Source organism: Microplitis mediator, chromosome 10, assembly GCF_029852145.1.
Source record: "Microplitis mediator isolate UGA2020A chromosome 10, iyMicMedi2.1, whole genome shotgun sequence".
Classification (NCBI taxonomy): domain Eukaryota; kingdom Metazoa; phylum Arthropoda; class Insecta; order Hymenoptera; family Braconidae; genus Microplitis; species Microplitis mediator.
Genome location: NC_079978.1, coordinates 19,765,499 through 19,788,435, shown reverse-complemented (window position 1 = coordinate 19,788,435; position 22,937 = coordinate 19,765,499). Strand labels below are relative to the sequence as shown.

The window sequence follows — 22,937 nt, the reverse complement described above, 5'->3', positions numbered from 1 at the left end:
TATGACTCATATATAAACATACATGAATCATATATGATCATACATGACCATATATGATCTTATATGAACATGTATGACTCATATATGATTTTATATGGTTATATCTAATTATATATGGCCAGATATGAATTTTTTTCCCGGGTTTTCAAAAACAGTAAAAAAAACATTTAAAATAATGCTGAATTATATTAAAAAAAATGATTTTGGAATTTTTAAAACAAACATTTTTTTTCTGAAATTTTGGGAACACACCATTTCACCCCCTCCCCTGTATATGATAAAGAAAACAAAGCCATTATAACTTTAAAATCACAATAAAATTTATACAGTCCAAGATCGGTAGAGTTTCACGACCCGAGTAATTATGAAAACGTAATTTTTTATCGTATTAAGCTTGATAATTTGAGTTTATTTCGACAACAAATAAAAATATTACCCGAACATTAATATGACAAAATCAGATTTTCGTAATACAACTCCAGCTATGTTACTCTCATGGCTGTGTTACATACATTGTGTTGTGTGACATGGTAGTACACCCCATTCATTATACTTTTATGGAAATTTATGGAAATGGAAGTCAGCGTAGTGGAAGCTTTCACTAGAAGTTTAGAAGAGCAAAATTGTTTATTGTGTGTGTGTCGGCACAATTTTAAAAAATGAACAACGTTAAATTACCTCACATAAATAAATAACAAAAATATTTAAAAATAAAAAGGTCACCTTTTGTTTCACAATCAATGCAAATGGACTTGATTAAACACTCAAATACAATAGTGATAAATAATAGCGTTTATAGCACCGGTTGACGGGAGCCTACCTGCAAAGGACACTTGCAGCTCGGACATGGTGGCGGTTCTACCCATTCATAAGGTGAAAGACGCGCCACAATCCATATTGATACAGAAACGACCACATATGCACCCAGCATCGATAACCAAACCTCCACTGCGAGAGGGTTCATAAATGAGAAGAGTCGAGAAGGCGCGCGTTTGGTGGCCTAGAGCATTTACACGGTTTACTAACAGCAATAATTCAACGTTTTATTTATTTTTAAACCTATTTTCATTTCATTAAATTAAGCTCCGCAATTTCAGTCAGTCTATTTTCTAAACGCAGCCCTAAAAAGAACTAAATAAAATAGGATATTAAGTTTTGATGTGAAGGGAAAAGACAAAAAAGGGAAAAGGAGTTAAGGGGGATGAGGGATGATCGACGATGTTGATATACCTTGGGATTAAGACCGCTGCCCTGTCGTAAAAATGTCCCGGTGATGAACCAGAAACTGTTGCTGACATTGAACTGGTTCTCGATGACATCACTCTCCGCTAAACAGGGATGGGGATTATTCCATTCATAAGGACTGAAGCGAGCCATAACGAAGAGAGTAAAGCTGACGAGCATGTACGCTGCCAAAACGTAGAGCCATATTTCAACGGCCAGTGGATTCATGAAGGAAAATAGTCGAGTGGGCTGGCTGGATGGTACCTAAATTATTTTAGGCTACAATTTTAATTAAAACGACCTCATCGGCGATTCCATGCTGGGCTTATTAATACAAAAGTTATTATATCCATATATTTAATCATTAATATCAAAGAATTTTTTTTAATATTCTAGTGAGAGGAAAATTAATTATTTTTCTTGTTTCCATAAATACTCAAAATAAGTAATTTTTTTGAAAATTAAATTGATAGTTTTTATTTAAAAAAAAATATTGCGACACTTTAGCGATAAATTTCTAGAAGCATGAATTACTTGATGCAAGCAAATATTTATTCAATTTAGTTGATACCTTCTCAAATTTATTACAGTTAAAAACTTCAGTAGAGCAAATATTTGGTTATATAAAGAAAAGGAATTGAAGAAAGATATAATTGAAAATTATAAATACATGTGCTGAGAAAAAAATTCGTTTTTATAACAAAATCGAATTGCTCATTAGTATTGATACAAATACGAACTATATTAATTTGTTCGAAAGTTACTTCTATGAACTATTAAATATTTCAATTTTATTGTTTTGTTGTTTGAATTGATATTTAAGATGACTAACATCGATGAATTACAAGAGTTTATTAAGAAAATGATTTCTAATAAGCTACCGTGGGTGAGCGCGCGTGGGTCATAAGTCTCGCGCGATCGGTCTGGGTTCGAATCCTGGGTAGGGTAAAATTATTTATTTATAAAAAAATGTTTTTTGAGGTACGAAACTAATCTGAGCAACATTAGATAAAAAAGGCATGTCTAATAATGTTTTTTTGTGACAGACAGTTGAAATGTACGACATTTAGCACCTATAGCCGGCAGCTAAAAATATTAGATAAGATGCAGCTGGTAAAAAAGATACCTAATCGTTCTAATAGTGACGTCATCAATGGATCAAAAAATATTTTTTGGTTACATGTGCGATAGCAAACGACGTGGACAAAATATCCGCAAAAAAATATCCATAGACAAAATATGCACAGACAAAAAATCTGTGGACAAAATATCCGTGAAAAAATTCAATTGATTAAAAATTTGTCGAAAAAAATTCAATTGATTAAATATATATATATATATATATATATATATATATATATATATATATATATATATATATATATATATTTATATATAGGGGAGGGTGGGGCAGAGCGGCCCCCCTGAAATTTTGATCAAAAAAAAAATTTTTTTTTTTTCGACTAATGACTATAAATCCGATATGTTTGCGCATTTTTACCCCTACGCATGACCTTTGGGGCAAAATGGACAAGCCCAAAATTATGAAAAAGTGATTTTTTCATATTTTTATCGTCAAATTAAAAAAAAATTATTATAATTACACATTTCTAGCCCTACGCATGACATCTGGGGCAAAATGGACCTGCCGAAACTTCCGAAAAAATTATTTTTTCATATTTTTCGGCCGTTTCTCTATGTAAGAGGCAAATTTGGTCACTAAAAATTTATAAAAATTAATTTTTTTTTTTTTAGTTGATAAATTTTTGAAATAAAGTAAAATTACAGAATTGATATTTTTTTTTATTAAATAAAAATTAGTAATTAAGGTAATCGAGAGTGAACGATTTTTTACGCTTTAAAAAATTTTTTTCGAGTAATATAAGACAAAAAATAGTTGTCAAGAGAAAGAAATACATTCTTAATGATGAAAACAATTCAAAAAAAAAAAAAACGAAAAAAAAAATTTGTTTTATCACTTTTTGGAGGGGGGCCGCTCTGCCCCCCAAAAAAAAAAAATTTTTTTTCAGAATTCTGGCAAAATGTCCATAAATTCGTTCGAAATAGGACAAAAGTAAAGTGATCTTATCGTTGAAAGCCACAAAAAATAATAATTGGCTTAGGGGGGCCGCTCTGCCCCACCCTCCCCTATATATATATATTCAGGATATTCTGTCCGTAGATATTTTATTGCATATTCAAATAATTTGTGAAAAAAAGGGCTCTGTCTTTCAAACCATTTCATGTGTGGGTATATTTTTGTAATTGCAAACACACAAAATTCGTGAAAAAAGAGCGCTATGTTTCACACCTTTTTATGTATGTATCAATCATGTGTATTTTCGCATGAAGTATTCAATGAATTAAATGATAAATGTTTATAAAATATGGCTTTAATAACTTTCTTCTACTGTTATTTTAACCATGAAAATTTTGATCTGATGAATTCATATCTTTGGTATGTTAATTTTCAGGATATTCTGTTCGTAGAAATTTTATTCATCGGATATTATTTCCGCGGATATTTTGTCGCGGATATGTTGTTACGCAACCGTATTAAGTAAGTAAATAAAATACCTGAATAAAGTAATTATTTTGCTTGATTGAAGAAAATAATTGCTCTCGCACTATTTCAATAACTAAAATAATGAAATCAAACATTTTTTCTTGAAAATATACATTTTTTTCTCGTAGTGTAGTATTTAATTAATTTAGTTTCTAAGTGCATTTATTAGTGCATAATATTAAAAAAAAAATTTAATACTGTTAATCGAATTATTACTTGACTAAAGTCAACTTTTTGTAATTAAGCTATATAATAATTTACTTTAGAATTGCAATGTATGACAATTAATAAAATGAAAAGTACATAGTTGATTTAGTGACTGTATTTGCATGCTTACGAATTGAAACAAGAAAAAGAGATGAGATGAAAGTTGTATTTTGACTTCTAAAGCGAGCACGGGTAATTTTAAATAAATATTTATTAATTTACACAGAGTAGAGAAATACTAGTATTGCAAGACAAGCGTAAAAAAGTAATAACACTCATCAAATTAAGTTTCTTGTATCTAGAGAGTAGATTACTACTAAAATAACTTGGATGCGACTAAATTTATGACAGTTTTAATGTATTAATTTTATATAAATAATTAAATAGTTTTTATTTTATCGTCACTATCTTAATTGCAATTATAGCCCCAGTTATAAAATGCTATTAATAAGCCGGTGAGAAATAAATTGACAGAGGAGGAAGATAATAAGCGATTAAATATAAATCCCGGGTCGAAAAATTTAATCTGTTTTAAATCAAATAAAAATTTTCAATTATTTCTATTTAATTCTACTCTATAGTTATATTTAATTAACATGAAAAATTTAATCGAATTTAGTCCGTACTATTTCTTATTTAGACCATTGTCAGACTTGTTATCAATAATTTTTAGCCTGGTTATTCGCCTCTCCACTGAGAAAAAAAAATGTATATTTTTCGTAAAAAATGCGTTACAAAAGTGTTTCAGTGGTTCCATACCTAATGAACTTCGAAAATTTAAAGTTTTACACTTCAAACTTGGAAATTTGAACTTTGGCAAATTTGAACTTTGAATAATTTAGTATTTCTTTCATCAAAAATAATTTTTTTTTTTCATAATTTTTTCATAATTTTTCATAATTCATAAACGTACAAATTTACCAAAGTTCAAACTTACCGAAGTTCAAATTGTGAAAGTACAAAGTGTCAAGTTCAAATTGGTAAAGTTCAATTTTCAAAGTTCATTAGGTCGGTCACCGTTTCAGTTACTTACATAGTGCCAAGCAATTATTTACTTCAATATGGAGTAAAATAATTACTTCAGTCAAATATTTTATTTACCTGTTTAATACTACGAAAATAATTTTATTTTGTCAAAAAATATTATTGAACATGACTATTTTTTATCTAATGTTGTACAGATTAGTTTTGTACCTTAACAAACATTTTTTTTCACAAATAAATAATTTTACCCTACCCAAGATTCGAACCCAGATTGGTCGCGCGAGACTTATGAACTGCGCGCGCTCAACCACGGTGGCTTATTGGAAATCGTATTTTTAATAAACTCTCGAATTATTCATCGATGTTTGTCATCTTAAATATTAATTTACACAACAAAATAATAAAATTTAAATGTTTAATAGCTTACAGAAGTAGCTCTCGAAAAAAACTAATATATTCAATATTTTTATCAATTCTAATGAGAAATTTCATTTTTTTATAAAAAAAAATTTTTTTTTTAGTGCGAAATTTTTTTCTAATTTTTAATTATATCTTTCTTCAATCCTTTTTTTTATTTAAGCAAATAATTGCTCTATTGAAGTTTTTAATTGTAGTAAATTTGAGAAGGTATCAACTAAATTGAAGAAACATTTGCTTGCCTTAAGTAATTCATGCTTCTAGAAATTTATTCCTAAAGTGAAGCAATAGTTTTCTCAAAATAACAACTTCCAGTTTTATTTTAGAAAAAAACTACTTATTTTCAGTATTTATGGAAGCAAAATAAATGATTATTTGAATTAAATTTTTTTTTTTCTGAGCCCTTATTAAAAATATTAATTGAAAAGAATTGAGAAGCGGTCGCTCCATGCAAACTGTATACCTATATATACAAACGAAAAAATTGAAATCAATTAAAATTATTGAAAAGAATTCGAATTTCATTACTTTAAATTCTTTTCAATCAATATTTTTAAACAAGGAGTGCAGATACATATTTCTCAAAATATTTTGTCTTTATTTTGTTTTTATCTAGACCAAAAGCCGACTGTTACTATTACTTTTATTAGTCTGTTTTTGATCGTCTATGAAATAAAAACAACTTAAAATTTTTATAAAAATTCAAAGACTGGCCAATTAGTCCAAATACACTCTAGTTAGACTGAAAATCGGATGAAATTTTTCGATCCGGAAATATTTTATAATTTTGAAGCCAATATCGACACTTGAATTTATTAATAATTACCCTTGACAGATACAAACGACTTAAAACTCGAATTGAATATTACCTGTGACATTGATTTGACAAAATTTGATTAAAATCAAGTTTTGATGAAATAATTAAATAAAAAACCAATTGTTCTAATATCGATATATCTGAATTTGTTGAATTAAGAAAAAAATAACTTGTAAAATACTAGAGCTCAACTTTATACACGCGAGAAAAAAAATAATGTAGATCCAGCGAGATCTAATTTTTTATTTTTACAGTTCAATCGTTTTTTTTTTTGACTTCTATCTGCGTCAAATACAGATCTAAAGAATGAAAAAATATAATAAATATACTAACGGATTTAGATCCGTCGATCTAAACTTTCTTTCCCTGGTAAGCAAAGGAGGGACAAAATGAATTGCCTAGAATAAATATTTCGATAGTGGAATTTTTTTTTTTCCACCACTTCTACCATTTATTTCTCGTCAAATAAATATTTATTGCCAATACGAGCCAGTCATGATAAAAAAAACATTGTGAATGTGGCGCGAATCGATCACTCTACAAACAATACAATTAAATAACATCATTTGTTTCGAATTCTCACTTTATAAATAAAACAGTAAATCTATAGAACACGGGGACTCTACATATATTTCAAAGTTCCAAGTGCTTATAATGAAAATATACATATTTAATTTTTTTTTGTGTTCGTTGACTCAGTGCACTAAATATTTTCACCATATTTTTTTCCATAAACTACTATACGGAACGAAGCCTTCGACTTTGAGTGCTTAAAATTGATAAAAATAACATGAAATTTCACAAATTTTTCAATCGCTCATTTTCTATTTAATTTGAATTATGAATTTTCACGCAACTTTTAAATTGTTAATTTTATGTTTTAATTTCTTATTTTCAGTTTAATTTTTTTTTATTTAAACTTTTTTTTAAATATCCCGCCTTTTCGTCTCAGATGGCGCTCTTGTTTTCAATCTACTGTTACGCTAGCGCTGCCGCTGGTTGTCGATGGAAACAAAGAAGGAAAAAATAATACCAATAGTACTAATAAAAATGGCAGCTAAAGTTTTCTGGAATCTCAACTTTTTAAGTTTTTATAAAATACAATTAAACCGACAAGAGTTGGGTAGTGATTTACGAAAAGGTTCTTGTAGTCACCAAACTGACGCTTATAAAAAAAAAAAATGTTGGAAAATCCAAAACTGCACACCTCAATCGCTCAATTTATTTTTAATCATTACTTTTATTATTATATAATATTAATATATTTTTTTTTATTATGAACTTTTATTCAACTTACAAATTATCAATTTGATTGTTTTATTTTTATTACTTATTTTCAGTTTAATATTTTTTTACTAACATTTTTTTCTAAATATCCCGCCTTGTTTTGTCTTAAATGTAGCTTTTTTTTTTCAAACATATTGATACGCTAGTGCTGCCACCAGTAGTTGATAGAGAGAAACAATGAAAAAAATAATAACAACAGTAAAAATAGCAGCTAAATTTTTCACGAAGAATCAGTTTTCACGTTTTTTATTAATTACACCAAAACAAAAAGGATTCAGATATTAATTTTTGAAAGGGTTCTTGTGATCAGAAATACACAGATAATAAAAAAAAACTAAGTTGATAAGTCTTGTTTTTCGAAAGTTATCGTGTTTAGACGAGTCCGAACACCACAATTGACGCACTGAGGGCTTTGGACTAAATCTTTTTTTTTTTAATTAATCACATCATTAATCAAATAAGGACTGCATTGAAAAATATTCTTTAATAAATTTCCTTTAAAATGGTATATAGCATTAACAACTTTGGTGTACTATAAAGAAAGTAAAGAGGATTTAAAGTCAAGGGCTTCGCGCTTGAGGTGTGCAAAAATTTTCAATAATATAATAACAATTTATTTAACGCCGTTATATGTACGGTAGAGGTTGGAAAGTAAATCCTCGAGTTGCAATACAATTAGGAACTCTTGAGTCCTTGGAAATTTTCATATTTCTGTTATTTCATTGATAATATGATGTACAGCCGACCGAGCACTCAAATGCAATGAGTACGGTAAGTACCTCCCTCTGGTGGGGAGCCTCAGCGAAGCTCACTACAGACTTTTAGTTCCGTCCGTACTAGTATAGGTGTAGCCTAAGGCAGAAGTACGTTAACAACTCGTCTTACTGACGAGTCTGTTGGCGTACTCAAGACGGAACAATCACATATTATGGCATATTATACATACTAGTTAAGTTTTGGTGGTTGACTTAACAATCAATACATGGAAAAATAAGTACATCATAGCAGATGGTGCGTGTTTGCACGGAACTTTGAAATAACAAAGATCATAATAAAATTAATCATGTTTTTAGTATGAAGTTGTTACGATATAAAACTATGTTGTTAATGCTTATAGAAGACCTAATAAGCAAATTAACATTCAATGCACCAACAAGTACTTGCTGACAAGATCTGTTTCAGTCATACGGATAAAATTGGATTCTTGCTTAATATTTTTCACTATATTAGAAATTTTGATGACCCATAATGTTCGTTTTATGTCGTCATACTCTTTTTAAGACAACTTATAGGAGGCTCATTTTGTCCCTTTTGCCATTATATTCACATAATTTATATTCGGTTTCATAACTGTAACAAGCAATACTTATTTTGAAATACGGAAATTAAAAACAATAAAATTTTGAATCATTAATTGCATTGTGGACGTTAATGATTTTTTTTTATTTTAACGTAAAATTTTCGAAATAATAACTACACTAAACCGCTGATAGTAATTATTGAAATTTGAGCTATATTACAACAAAATTTTTTTTCGACCAATCGTGTCTTTGGTGTCGGTCAAGGGTTAACTTTGATGAATTATTTAAATAGTACAAGTCGAATGAACTATTAGTTTTAATGGATCAACAATATTGTAACTCACCTTAAAAAGTATTCCGATTCCTAGATTCATGAACGGCTTTGTGAAGTCAATAACACTCTCTCTAGCGTAGTTTATGGTCATAGAAGCAACGGCAAGATCAGCTCTCTGAAAATTATAATATTATATTCAACGCATGCCTGATTATCGCGCCTTGTCATGTCTGCAAAGCAAACCCTAAATGGCCCTTTACGGATCGGTGCTCAATAAGATGTCAAGAAGCAAATGACGTCTTGTATTTCTCATAGTCTTGATTATAAGCGTCATAATAAATCGCATCAAACAAAGCTACCAACTAGTATTATATACAAAACCATATGATTAGGGTTTACTTTGCCGATATAATAAGCGGAGTATAGACGATAAAGTAAGCTCGGTAATTTGTTTATTTGCAGCCTAAATTTGAGGATGAGATTGAGGTTCACTTCTTTGGCTGAGACATGTATTCTATACCCGTACGAAAAAAGTATATATCCGTATACATTCAGACAAATCTGAATATATGCCGTATATTTGAAACATACATTCAATTGTGCCCGTATGTATCCCGGACATATACTTTTTTCGTACGGGTAGTCTAAAACTTGATGTACAGTCCACCTCACTTGGATAGCCTCATCTATTTTTTTTCAATAACTGATTCTTTACTTGCTGATTTGTAAAATTATCTGTATATTTTATATGACTTATTTAAGACAGAACAAGATATGTTGTTAGTGTTCGAGAAACAAAACGAGGATATCGTGAGGGGGACATGCCACTTGTCGGCAGTTCGTCACATGGATAGCCTCAGTCAAATTTATTGCGCAAAGGAACTAATACGTTTCATTTTCGTATTATTACGTTGCAATTTTATGGCGTGGTGAATAAATTAAAATCGATTCAAAACACCAAAATTGGTTACTATATAAAATGGGGCGCAATAAAATGTTAAGTATTGAAGAAATTAATAAAATTAATTTTTTACTTAATCAAAATTTTTTCTCATCATGAAATCGCTAGAAGAGTGAATAGAAGTGCTAAAGTTATTAATAATTTCGTGAAAAACAATGAAAACTACGGAAAAAATTATAAAGGTCGAACGAAATTCGCAACAACGCCAAGGGAACGTCGAATGATAATTCGCGCGGCATCTAATTCCATTAAGACTGTGAGGCAAATAGCGGCAGAAGTTGGAACAGCAGCATCTATTTCAACTGTAACAAGAGTGATAAGACAGGCAAAGCATCTAAAGAGAATGAAATTGAAGAAAAAATCGGCTTTGAATCAAAAACACACATCAGCACGACTTTTATTTGTAAAAGAACATATGAGTTGGATAGATAAATGGCTACAAGTAATTTTTTCAGATGAAATAAAATTTAATTTAGATGGGCCTGATGGATGTAACTATTACTTTTATGATTTGCGGAAGGAAGAAAAATTTTTTATTAAGAATCAGATATTGAAAAAAATAGGTGAGGCTATTCAAGTGACGCAAACTGTATGTAACCCTACACAAATTTATTGTATTCTAATTTTAAACTTTGAAAATATTAGTTTAGTGGTATATAAAAGTTCTCAATCACCCATTACTGACTTAATCACTCATTGTATCTTAAAAAAAATAAACAAATAAACAAAGTAAAGAGAACGATCCTCAAAACTCGAAAATGAAAGGATTTTGCCTAAAGTCTTATTAAATATTTTATTAGGGATTAAAATCTTCGAATTCTAGTTTTGCAAAGAGATTGCCTGAGTCGCACTCAAACATAATCTATCAAAGATGTATGCATTACTTGCTTAGTAAACGTCTCGTGAATTTTCTTCGAGTATCCAAGTTTCCAGGCAGGATCTACTGCCAAAAAACACGCTTGTGCTTCCGAAATTTTGAATTCTCAAAAACAGTGAAAAGTTTGTACGAACACGCGCTATTATGAGTATTCTTCCGTAAAATATCAAATGTACTTCTGATAAATTTGAATAACAAATGAATGAATTTATATGATAATTATCAGCATATGTTTAATACTCATATATTTATGAAAATGTTAATAAGTTGAAAAATTCATGGAATTGTTCTCTAAAGCAATTTAATATTTATAGAAAGCCATCTGACGCACACATAATTTTTCAAAGTTTTTTATTGGCACATTGATTATATCGTAAAAACATCTTTATTAAAAATGAAGAGGAATCAAAGTTTGTTCATATAACGTCTGACGTTTTGCGTACCATCAGTGAATTTTAATAATCGAAGATTTTTATATTCAAATATCGGGAAATATTATTAAGTAACATCTGTAGCTTATTCTATGAGTTGAAACGTTTGCATATAAAGATTTTATGCGAAGTTAAATGAAAAAATAACCCCCAAAATCTATGTATACAATGGAAAAATTTTACCAAGTAAACGCTGATTAAATGCCGAGCGAATCAATTTTTATATAATTAATTTCTCTGAGAGAGAAATTTAATAATAATTTTATATAAAAATTTCATTAAATATGAATTTATTATATTAAAACTAAAACCGTGAGCAGAGTGAATAAGGATTAAAATATACGTGATTTTTTTTTCATTTTTATCAAAACCTCTGGCATATAAATTTTTGATGTATATATTTTAATAATAAATACCTTTTCCATCAATTCGCGTACAATTCCATTCCATTCTTTCGTTTCTGGATCATAAACACCATACATGTGATCAGGTACTAGTTTAATAACATATTGAAACCCCACTTGACCAGCTATCCACTTCAGTAAATCTATGCAAAAGCCCTCGAATCGTGCGTTTCCTGTTAGGTTTTTATCTTCTCTTACCATAACATATGGCTTTTCCTATAATTCAAATGAAAAAATTTAAAATTTTCTTAGCGCGAAGTTAAAAATGATAATAATAATAAAAATACACGCATATGGATGTTTTGTACACAGAAAAAACAGATATCTTGAGTCAAGATAATATTTTTGAAGACAAACGTTTTCGGGAACCAAGTCAAGATTTTCTTGAGCGAAGAGAATTCGTCCTGGTTGGAGAAGATTTCTACTTTATCTGAGAAAATTTAGGTCTCCAAAAAAATTTTCTTGGATCAAGAATATTTACCTTCAGTCGAGAATTTTTTATTTTACAAAATAAATTATTAATTTTCTTTTTTAATTACAAAATTTTTTAATAAAGATGTAGACATTCGTTGTTTTTTTTTCTTTTTTTATTTTATTTAGTTAATTGGATGACAGTTGGCAAGTTGATTTGTCGTGACATAATAAAAAAAAAAATTATCTGATGGTAAAATGGAGCCTTATAATATCAGCAAAGTTTGATAACAAAAGTAGAAATGATGAAAGGTAGGAAAATCCGGTTTTCACGACGAGTCGATTATAGAGCACAACCTCTCTCGCTATCGCGTCCGAGGCGTGCAAAAAGTTTACATTTATTATTTTTAGATTCTTTGAAACTGACCCTCAGTATGTTAACGCAATTTTTTTATTTCATATAATACATTCTCGCTGTTGTTAGTTCTTAAGTACTTGATAAAAACAATAGGTAATACTTTAAAGTCGATATTACTTTTTAAATATAATTGTGTAATGACTGTAGAAACGAGTAAATTTTTTCTTTTTACATGAATGCAATGGCAGAGAAAAATACCTTTTTAATAGGTTAGTAACTATAACTTATTTGTTTTTATAAGATGATTAAATAATAATTAGCAAATATAAATGAAGAAATATTAATAAACCGCCTTATTGTATTTATTTATTTTATTTTTTGTCCTTTATAGCTAATTATTTTTGACTTATCAGAGCACTATTATTGAACATTTACCCTAGTAGCATTGTCTTAAGGAAGTTACTTGACGAAGTCCTTCAGCAAATTTCTTGTGGACGATTTAAATAAGACTTGAAGAAGATGGATTTCATAAGTAGGGGAGAAGGGGGAAATGTAGGCCCCTTAAAATTTGCAAAACTTCAAAAAATGTGGGGGCAAAGTGGGCCCCTCAAAATTTTCTATACGTCAATAAATTTTGACGGATAATAAGCTTATCGAAATTTCTTATGTAATGAGGGCTAAAATAGACAACCAAAACTGTTCATTAAATATAATTTATTACGAAAGTTAAAGATAATAAAATTACGTTCTAAACTTATATCGCAGCAGACTATTAAAATGATTTTTATATTATTAAAATACAATTGTTTTACAGTTATTTGCAAATATCACACGTGTAAAGAATAAAAAATATTAAATCCGAAATTTTTTGGCGGGCCCACTTTGCCCCTAATTTTCGATCTTTCAATTTTAATGGACGCAGCATAATGAAGTGAAAATAAGTATCAAAGGTTTAAAAATAAGTAAACGTGTAAAAAAAATTAATGATAATATAATTATTTTCCTTAAGAGGCCCACTTTGCCCCCTCTCCCCAATACTTGCCAAAGATTTCATCAAATCTTGCTCAAGATTCTTCTGAAAGACTTACGGAAATCTGTAGAAACTACAGCAATTCTTAACCAATAGACGTACTACATAACAATGTCCGGCCAGAGTTGCTGCAGAATTGCTTAAGATATCGAGTTTCTTTATCTCCAAGTCACTCCAAGCTCAAACGCAGTACCTTTAGCAAACCCAATGGTCCTCATTTAAAATTAAAGTGCTAACAATTAACAATTCTATCTCTCAAATAAAATTACATCGAACATCAAGTGGGCGCCATTGAATTTACTATACTAATGCTGAATAGATGACTCACGAAGTAACGAAGTAAGCAACCATGTCCGAGTATCTTAAGCAATTCTGCAGCAAGTCAACTAATGCATCTCAGCAAGTATTACTACAGATTTACTTAACGTATGTTTTGGAATTATCTTGCCTCAGTCTTGTTCAAGACTGATGATGCAGACTTGCTGAAGACTGAAGATACAGATTTACGTAAGACTTCTTTAAGAAGGCTACTAGTGTCGTGACATCAAGTATAATATTATCGGTCGGTTTGTAACACTCGATACTCATGTTTCCGAGCCCGGAATCCGAGTATTATATCAGATGGTACGATAGTTATCTACATTCAGTAATGAATCTAATTTGGTTATCGCAATATTCAGTGTATTAAAATGTAAACATAGTTTTTTTTTTCAAATCATCTAAATAAGCTTTTTTACTTACCTCACGTGTCATTACGACGAGTGTAATATTTGCGTAAGTTTTATCGTAAAAGGCTTCTAAGTCAGTAACGTTTATGCCTAAACCTGGCCGCCATTCCCCAACTTTAACCAATTCTTCTTTTTTCAGCTTTAGAAGATCCAATTTGAAATTGTTCCTTTTACCTTCATTGAACTCGATACGACCAGTCAATCCATTAAGTCCAGCCTGAAAACAACAAATCATAATCCATCTATTAAATGATGAAGATAGAAAATTTATATAACAATATAATCGTGTACAGGATTATCTATGAAGAGAACCCAGGGCAAAATGAAACACCATTTTTGAGAAAAAACATGTTTATTGCTTGTTGAAAAATGTTTGTTTAAGATTCAAGAAAACAAATAGGGCAAAATGGTCTAACTGGACCGTGCGGCAAATTTCGTTTTTTTTTTTTTTACAATGGTTGTCCACTTCTTCAAAGTCAAATTTTTCTAGTTCTTAATAACGTAATTACAATAACGAATACTTTAAAAAAAATCTGAAAACCGCCTGACCCTACGGGCCAGCCCCAAAACTTCCCGCGGTTTTATAGCTCAGGGAGCTCGGAAACATTATCACTTGTAAATTTTTGAGCTCTCCCAGCTCAAAAATTTGTTAGGCCGGTAAAACATACCTTCACTGAAAAATTATAATTTTTGTCCGACGATATCATTGGAACGAATGAATCGATTTGAACACGTTCTTGGTGGCAATCGAAGGGGCTCAACGAGACTTAAAGCTGATTCAATTTTTAGGTGAATCGGGCAAGTGGTTTATAAGTTATACGCAAAAAATCAAAAACAAAAAAAATTTTTTATTTTTATTCTTCGTATAACTCGTAAACTACATGACCGATCTACCCCAAAATCTAATCAATTTTAAGTTTTGGTGAGTCCTTTTGATTGCCACCAAGTACGTTCAAATCGGTTGATTCGTTCCAAAGATATCTTCGGACAAAACAAGTTTACACACACACACACACACACACACACACACACACACACACACACACACACACACACACACACACACACACACATATACACACGGACGTCCATCCGGAAATAGTCAGAATAGCTTCCTAGGACCATCTGATGAAAACTTGATTTTCGAAAATCGGACCGAAACCAAAAACTTCCCTTTTTTTGAAAATTAACAATTTTCTTAGCGGAAAGTTAAAAATGTTAATTGAAACACTAAAAAAATAATTTCGGAAATTACATAAATTTGATTAAATTAAATTGAATGTGACGTTCGCCGCCTACCAAACAATTTTGCAAATTTTTCTATTAGTTTCAAAAATAAAATTTTTTTCATAAAATTCGGGGGTATCCTATTTTGTCCCTCCCTTACTATATAATAAAAATATAATATGAGTCATATTAACCGAAATATTTTTATTAAATTTAGTAATGACGAAATGCTATTTATCATGAGTCAAATAAAAATCCTCATGACAAACATACACATTTTTAAAATGTAAAGTAATCGAAATAGTCCGAAAAAACCAAAGCTATAAGAATTTCTTAAGTAAAGTAATTATTTCATCATTCAAGTGATTACTTATCGACTAGTCAGTGTATGAGTGTAAAAACAATATCAACTATGAATTTAATGATTTCGTCACTGTCTATGTATTGGTAATAATAGTCGTTAATTGGAATTCATTTAATGGCCTTAAAAATAAGTGTATAACGCATTATATTTCAAGTGTAAGTATGCCACATATGCTATTACAGTGACGCACCTATTCATTTTAACAGATAAGTTAATAGATATCTTATCTGTCCTGATTTACTCCCACACTCGGCTGGTATGTGGAAATTTTACCTAATCTCACGTACGTGTGCATTTAAAAAAATATCCATCAGTTCAAAGCTTAAAGTTAGCGAGGAAGTATCTTTTATTTTTTATTCAGTCAAGTATTGATATCTACTCTAAAAATCATGAAGTACCTGGTGTTTTTTACTGTTGTTGCGGCTTTATTCGTTACTGGTAAATAAAATTATAATTACTATCACACTGAGAGAACAAAATTAAATTCAAATATTTTTTAACTTCCCGCTAAGAAAATTGAAAATTTTTTTTTCTTGTTTCCGAGAATAATAAAAATTAGTAATTTTTTTCTAAAATTAAATTGAAAATTATTATTTTATGAAAACTATTGCCTCATTATAGTGATTTTTTTGAAGCAAGAAAAAATTTGCTTGAAGCCAGAAATTTTTTTTAGTCCTAAAAAAATCTTTGTTTTTATGTCACGTAAAATATTTCTTGCATCATAAAATTATTTTTTCTTCGTGCCAATAAGCATAAGTAAACTTTTTATACTATTCTGCCGATGTAAAAAAAAATCGTTGAAAAAGTGTTGACTGCTCTAAACTTCGAAATGTGATGCAATGACAAACTTTTTGTAAACGATGTTCAAACTTTGAAAAATGCAAATAAAAAAAATCAGTCTATCGGTTGACCCTGCGAGCGAGCCCTGAAACTTTCCGCTATTTTCGAGCTCAAGGAGCTCGAAAATACTTTTGCATACCATTGTTTTCGAAAAAAGACGTTTTTTACCATTTTTTCTCCAACGACATCTCTCAATGGAATTGACCGATTGAGACGGTTAAGGTGGCAATCGACGCGTTTTATTGAGTTTGAAAGCTGATCAGAGTTTGGAATCGATTTATCTAGTCGTTTTTGAGATATTTCAAAAAAACTAAAAGAAAACGTTTTTTTTTATTTTTTTCGACAACGGTATCTCTTGAACGAACGAACCGATTTTAATGGCTGAGGTGGCATTCGACGCGGCTTATAAAGTTTTAGAGCTGAATCGATTTGGAAATCAATCCATCGAGCGAATCAAAAGTTATCCAAATAAAACATTTTTGAAAAATTTTTATTTTTGGACTATCTCCGAACGCACCTGACCGATCAAGCTCAATTTTTATCAGCTATTAGATATTGACAAGCCGCGTCGAATGCCACCTTGACGATCAAAATCGGTTCATCCGTTCAAAAGTTACAGACATTTACATACGTGCGTACGTACATACATACATACATATATACACTCGGACATCATCTTGAAATTAGTCAGGATAGCTTCCTAGAACCTTCAAGATCTCTTAGAAATTCGATTTTCGAAAATCTGACTGAAACCAATAACTTCCTGAAGTTTTGAAAATTTCCAATTTTTTTAGCGGGAAGTTTGAAACAATTGACTTTTAAAACTACGCATTAACATTTTTGACTCTTTTGTAACCGTTTTTTGACACTCCATTAAAAGTGCTAGATTTCATCATTTTTCTCAGTGCAAAGTACGTTCAGAAAAACCTGATTTTGAACTATTTCTGAACGTATTTTGTTTTATCAAGATTTTTTTTTACTTTTCTCCTAAATTTTCAAAAGTTTAAAAAACGTTCTAAAAAAGTTCGTCGTTGTTTCACGTTTTGAATTTTAGAATAACCAACAGTTTTTTTTTACGCGGATGTTATTTTCAAAGTGATAACTCGATGAAAAAAGATTTTATACAACTGTATAAAAATTGTATACAATTCTATACAAAATGTATACAAGTATATATAATTATATACAATTTTATACAAATTATATAATTCTATATAATTGCAATATATAGAATTGTATATAATTATATACAATTCTATATAATTGCAATATATAGAATTGTATATAATTATATAGAATTGTATACAATTTGTATAGAATTATATACAATTTCTATACAAATTCTATACAAATTGTATACAATTGGTTCGGGCCATTTTTATCCAATTATATATAGTCTATATATAATTGTATAAAATCTTTTTTCATCGGGAAGAAAATTTTTCAAAATTACCCGCCATTTTTATATTAAATTTCTTTTTATTAAAATATATATTCCATTTGTTATGTAGGAGAATCTCTACAATGTCACGAGTGTAACAAGGATAAATGTGATAAGGCATCATTGAAAACACCAGTAAATTGTACCGCTGCAGATAATTTTTGTTTCAAACAAGTTGTATCTCTAGGTAAGTAATAATTATGATTTATGATGAGTGATTATCAATTATGATATACCGTAATATTGAATTTATTCTTGTCCATTTTCAGCCGATAAGACTACTGTCACTCAGCGCGGATGTTATTCTCAGGCCAAAGTAGTTGAGGGAATCACAAACCTAACAAATACTGTTTCAACTGAAATATTCTTTTGTCACAAAGATTCTTGTAATAGTGTAGGAACCTTCACTGCATCATTGTCTATCGTGTTTGTTACTTTAATCGCATTGATGTTTGCAAGCGATAGATGGTAATTTATTCAAATTGCCACGATAATTAAATTATCAAGAAATGTATTCTCAAAAAATATTTAAATACATAGTAAACTAAAAATTAATGTTACGTATATTTATACTCGGATTATGATCCTAAACAAATCGTCAAGATTTATTCCATAAAATTCTTCATAACAATCTATACATAGGTGTTCTTCGAATAAATATGAATGCAAAACTAAAGTTAAATTTCTGTACAAGTATAAAACATAGCATGCAGACTGTATTTCCACTTAATTATAACTTGGATAAACAAATAAATAAATAAATAAATAAATAGAAAGTTCGTTATTTCATTCGACAGAATCAATCCCATTTGTTATTTTATCATTAATATCTACGTATGGGCCAGCGTTACCATCTTTCCTACACTGTAAAAAATAAGGTACTGACATCAAACTCCCTAAGAGTTTGACAAATTTCCTCTTCAGTGAAACCAAATTTGTTTGAACTAACGAAAACTAGTTTGTCTTAAGATAATCATTTTTATTGAATGAAAATCTCTACTCGATTATTAGAAATTGATTAAGCGTTTATATTAAAGTTTTTAAGTTTGACCGTAATTACATCAAAATTTGAACGAATAGTAAAATATATTTTAATTAAAGTTTGGATGAACTTAATTAAAAAATAAAAAATTGTTGAAGCAAACTTTTCAATTTTTAGAAATTTAACTAAAACTCTTGAAACGTTGAGTTTGACAACTTCACATGTTTCAATGAAACAAAAGTAGTTTCCTATAATACCGAACGTGTCGTGTCAACCGACGAGTTTCTTGGAGAGAGAATCCAACGAGGTTGTAGGAATAATTTGACGCACTCACATTAAAACTGAAAAATATTCGACAAGAATATAAATGTATTCGTTACAAAATATCGAACTATATTTGAACGAAAGTCTTTATATTATCGGTTAAATAAAAAAATTTATTTATAAAAAGAGTCACATATTTATCACGTTTAGATCAATGTATGAGCAATTGACTGTATATATCCATTCAATACGAGAACAAAGTACTAGAAGCACAACTAAACTCAAACTTTCCTACTGGTCCCGTAACGTAGCGGTAAAGCACCTGACTCTCGCGCGTAAGGTGCTGGGTTCGATTCCTCCGGATACCAATTCTACGATTATTTAATTTTTCACTAAAAACTGAGTATGTCAGAATTATTTGTAAAGTGTAATGTATATAATAATAATAATAATATAATTTAATTGTCCCAATACTTAATAAAAAAAAAATAATAATAATAATAAAAATAAAATCAAAAATACAAACATACGTAAGAAATAAAATTTTTTTTAAAATTAATTATTGATGAAATAATTAAAGGCAATATTCACTTGATGCAGATTACTATTTTTTTGGATCAATGCAATACAGCAACTTGAAACAATTCGACTTTTTATTGAATCAATTGCAAGGACAGTTTCAACGGACCTACAAAAATATTACTTTCAACACTAAAATTCATTTGCTTTAATAAAATTTTGACTTAACTGAAAATTCATACTTTCAATCACCTTACAATTTACTTTGAGTGAAATTTTTAATTATTTTATATAAAACAAAAATCATTATTGTATCAACAGTTTCAATGACTTGAACTAATTTCTATTTTTTTTTAAATGAAAAAAGTTATTGAGTTATATCAAATACTATAGAGTTAGTTCAAACGACTTGGTACCTTCCCTCAAGAAACTCTCAGTTGAAGCAAAATATACTGTCAAACGTTGAGGGCGGTAGACTCAATCGCTTGACGCGCTTGGCTGTATCCAAACGCACGGAGTACTTGAGCCAAACGAATCTGGTTTGACGTCAGGAATCTTTTTTTACAGTGTAGCATCTGTTCATTATTTTTGTTCAACATTCAAAAAGCTATTGAATTGCTATTGAAAGTTTTCGAAGTCGTCTTCGAATGTATCATGTACAGTCACACGTATATATAGAAAATTTCTTAAGTAATTAATCTTTAATTAGCAGTAGTAGGGGGAAATATATATAATATATATAGTATATATATTTCCCCCTAATTCAAAAATTTGATAATAAAAGAAATTTGTTTTTTACACTCGTACACAATATTTATGTTAAAATTACTTTTTTATTTATCTAAATTGTTTATAAATAATTTCATTTTATCAAATTTATTTAATTTTCAAATCAAATTGATTTTCACTTCTTCTGAATAGGATATTCTGTTTTGTGTCCCTCCCTCTTCTCTTTTCAATTTTTTCTAGTATAATTTTGATCGACTAAAATTTTTATCAACTAATTTTTTCTTGATATACTTGAAGTACCCTGAGGTTTTAAGTTGGTAATCCATTTGATCGTAAAATTTTTTAATTTTTTTTTAATATTTTGTTTACTGGCTAAAAATTAAACACAGTACAGAATAATAATATATTTATACAAAGAGTACGTCGATTATTGCATCACGGATTTTTTTATTTCTTTAAGTTATTCTTTGGTATTATGATAAATATATTATTTACACTCACGCGATCGCATACGCGGGTCATAGTCTAGTCAACAAGTTCAAAAAGACGACAAATAGAGATAAAGCTCTTAAAAATATGAGCGATAGCTCATTCGATTCGGAATGACGTCTAGAAAAATGTATCTCGAGGATTTATCAGCACATAAAAAATTACGATTATTATTAACAAATTAAGACAAATAAAATGGCATTTAGTTTTTCGTTAATATTTCAAAAACTATTAACATTTTTGAAATTTGGAAAAAATATTGAAATTTGCAATAAAAAAGTCCCGACTCCCCAAACTCTATCTCTATTATTTATAATTTTAATTTAACCCCGAAAATAGGGCTCCGCGCGGCCATTACGGCTCGGGCGCACTGCCGCTAAAGAGAGAGTACCACATAAAATAATTTTTTTATAGTAACAAATATTAATTTAAAAATTTGAATAAATTAAGGCATCATCTAGACACTTGAATTCAAGAAATTCGAAGATAGCTCGATAATTTCATCAAAGAAACTATTTTTTTTTTTTAAATAAACAATAGAATTACTTCGAATTCGAAGCTATAATAACTTAATTTAATGTATAGAAATTAAAAATATTGGTAAATGATGCAATAAAGAAACAAAAAACGATATATAAAAGAAAACAAGTCAGATAAATATTAATAAAACACATATATAATTTAAACTATATGATATATAGATATGATGTAAAGGTTGATTGGTAGATTTTATCAGTCAATAAAATTGTTCCGAGGTTCATAGCTGTAATTTAATTATTTAACAAGTTATAAGTCATAAAAGTCACGAAAAAGTCAAAAAAATCTCACATTTTTATAAACAAATGCATATAATAGCTGAGAAACAATAGTTACAAACTTGGTCATTCGCTTATTTAAAAGATTAATTGAACCTTTATAAAAACCACTTGAATGTTCATTATCGTATCTCTATAAGTTATATCAATTTGTTAGTTGAAATATTAAGAGGCTGATTCAACTTCGGTCTCATGTAGTATGTAAAAGTGTTTTAAAAAATAGAAAAAAAATTTTGTTATTACTGTCATACATATGTCTGTTTTTGTTGTTTTTTTCCGCTCTAGAAAAAAAATATAACAGTTTATAGAATTTGTTTATAACAAATTGTTAAGTCAACAAGCGATGAAATTATTTATAAAAAATCGGTCTGTCAGTTGACCCTGCGGGCCAGCCCCAAAACTTCCCGCTGTTTTCGAGCTCGTTGAGCTCGAAAACACTATTGTGAATACATTTTCGAGCTCTACGAGCTCGCGAATACTTTTGTATGCCATTGTTTTGTAAAAAACCATTTTTTAGCATTTCTTTCTCCCACGATATCTCGCGAACGAATTAACCGATTTTGATGGTTGAGGCGGCAATCGACGCGTTTTGTCAAGTTCTAAAGCTGATCAAATTTTGGATTCGATTGATCGAGTCGTTTTTGAGATATTTCAGGAAAAATAAAAAAAATTTTTTTTTTTAATTCTTTCGACAACGGTTTCTCTTGAACGAATGAACCGATTTTGATGGTTGAGGTGGCATTCGACGCGGCTTATAAAGTTCTAGAGCCCAGTCCATTTTGGAATGAATCCATCGAGCACATTAAAAGTTATCCAAAAAAAACATTTTTGAAAAAACTTTATTTTTGGAATATCTCTGAACGAGTCCTACCGATCAAGCTCAATTTTCTCTCGGCTTCAAGATATTGACAATCCGCGTCGAATGGCACCTTAAAGTTCAAAATCGGTTCATCCGTTCAAAAGATACAGGTATTTACATACGTACGTACG

The 22,937-nt window shown here is 29.5% G+C and overlaps 2 protein-coding genes across 12 annotated transcripts in view; one reads left to right on the top strand and one right to left on the bottom strand.

Annotated features, from left to right (window-relative positions):
- Nucleotides 1-22,937, bottom strand: part of LOC130676567 (glutamate receptor ionotropic, kainate 2-like) — a 297,696-nt gene that overhangs the window by 58,385 nt on the left and 216,374 nt on the right. For 7 of the 11 annotated variants that reach the window (XR_008991438.1, XR_008991439.1, XR_008991440.1 and 4 more), the window contains exons 9-12: nucleotides 14,291-14,494; nucleotides 11,763-11,966; nucleotides 9,148-9,252; nucleotides 821-1,000 (exon numbers count right to left, since the gene is read on the bottom strand). Coding sequence is in view for 8 of the 11 variants with exons in the window: in XM_057482888.1 (XP_057338871.1) it covers nucleotides 821-1,000; nucleotides 9,148-9,252; nucleotides 11,763-11,966; nucleotides 14,291-14,494 (693 nt within the window). In the remaining 3 variants the exon portion in view is untranslated. Of the gene's footprint in view, nucleotides 1-820; nucleotides 1,001-1,230; nucleotides 1,489-9,147; nucleotides 9,253-11,762; nucleotides 11,967-14,290; nucleotides 14,495-22,937 lie in introns of all 11 variants that reach the window. The other 4 variants (XM_057482894.1, XM_057482887.1, XM_057482893.1 and 1 more) reach the window with 3 other exon arrangements.
- LOC130676575 (uncharacterized) lies at nucleotides 16,147-18,925 on the top strand. Its single transcript, XM_057482902.1, has 3 exons — nucleotides 16,147-16,306; nucleotides 18,220-18,336; nucleotides 18,419-18,925. Exons 1-3 carry the CDS (start codon nucleotides 16,258-16,260, stop codon nucleotides 18,619-18,621), a joined length of 369 nt encoding a protein of 122 aa, XP_057338885.1. The 5' UTR covers nucleotides 16,147-16,257; the 3' UTR covers nucleotides 18,622-18,925.

Coding starts and splice junctions, on each gene's coding strand:
- LOC130676575 (XM_057482902.1), top strand. CDS start 16,258: ATGAAGTACCTGGTGTTTTTTACTGTTGTTGCGGCTTTATTCGTTACT. Junction 16,307..18,219: donor TGCGGCTTTATTCGTTACTG/GTAAATAAAATT, acceptor TTTGTTATGTAG/GAGAATCTCTACAATGTCAC. Junction 18,337..18,418: donor CAAACAAGTTGTATCTCTAG/GTAAGTAATAAT, acceptor GTCCATTTTCAG/CCGATAAGACTACTGTCACT.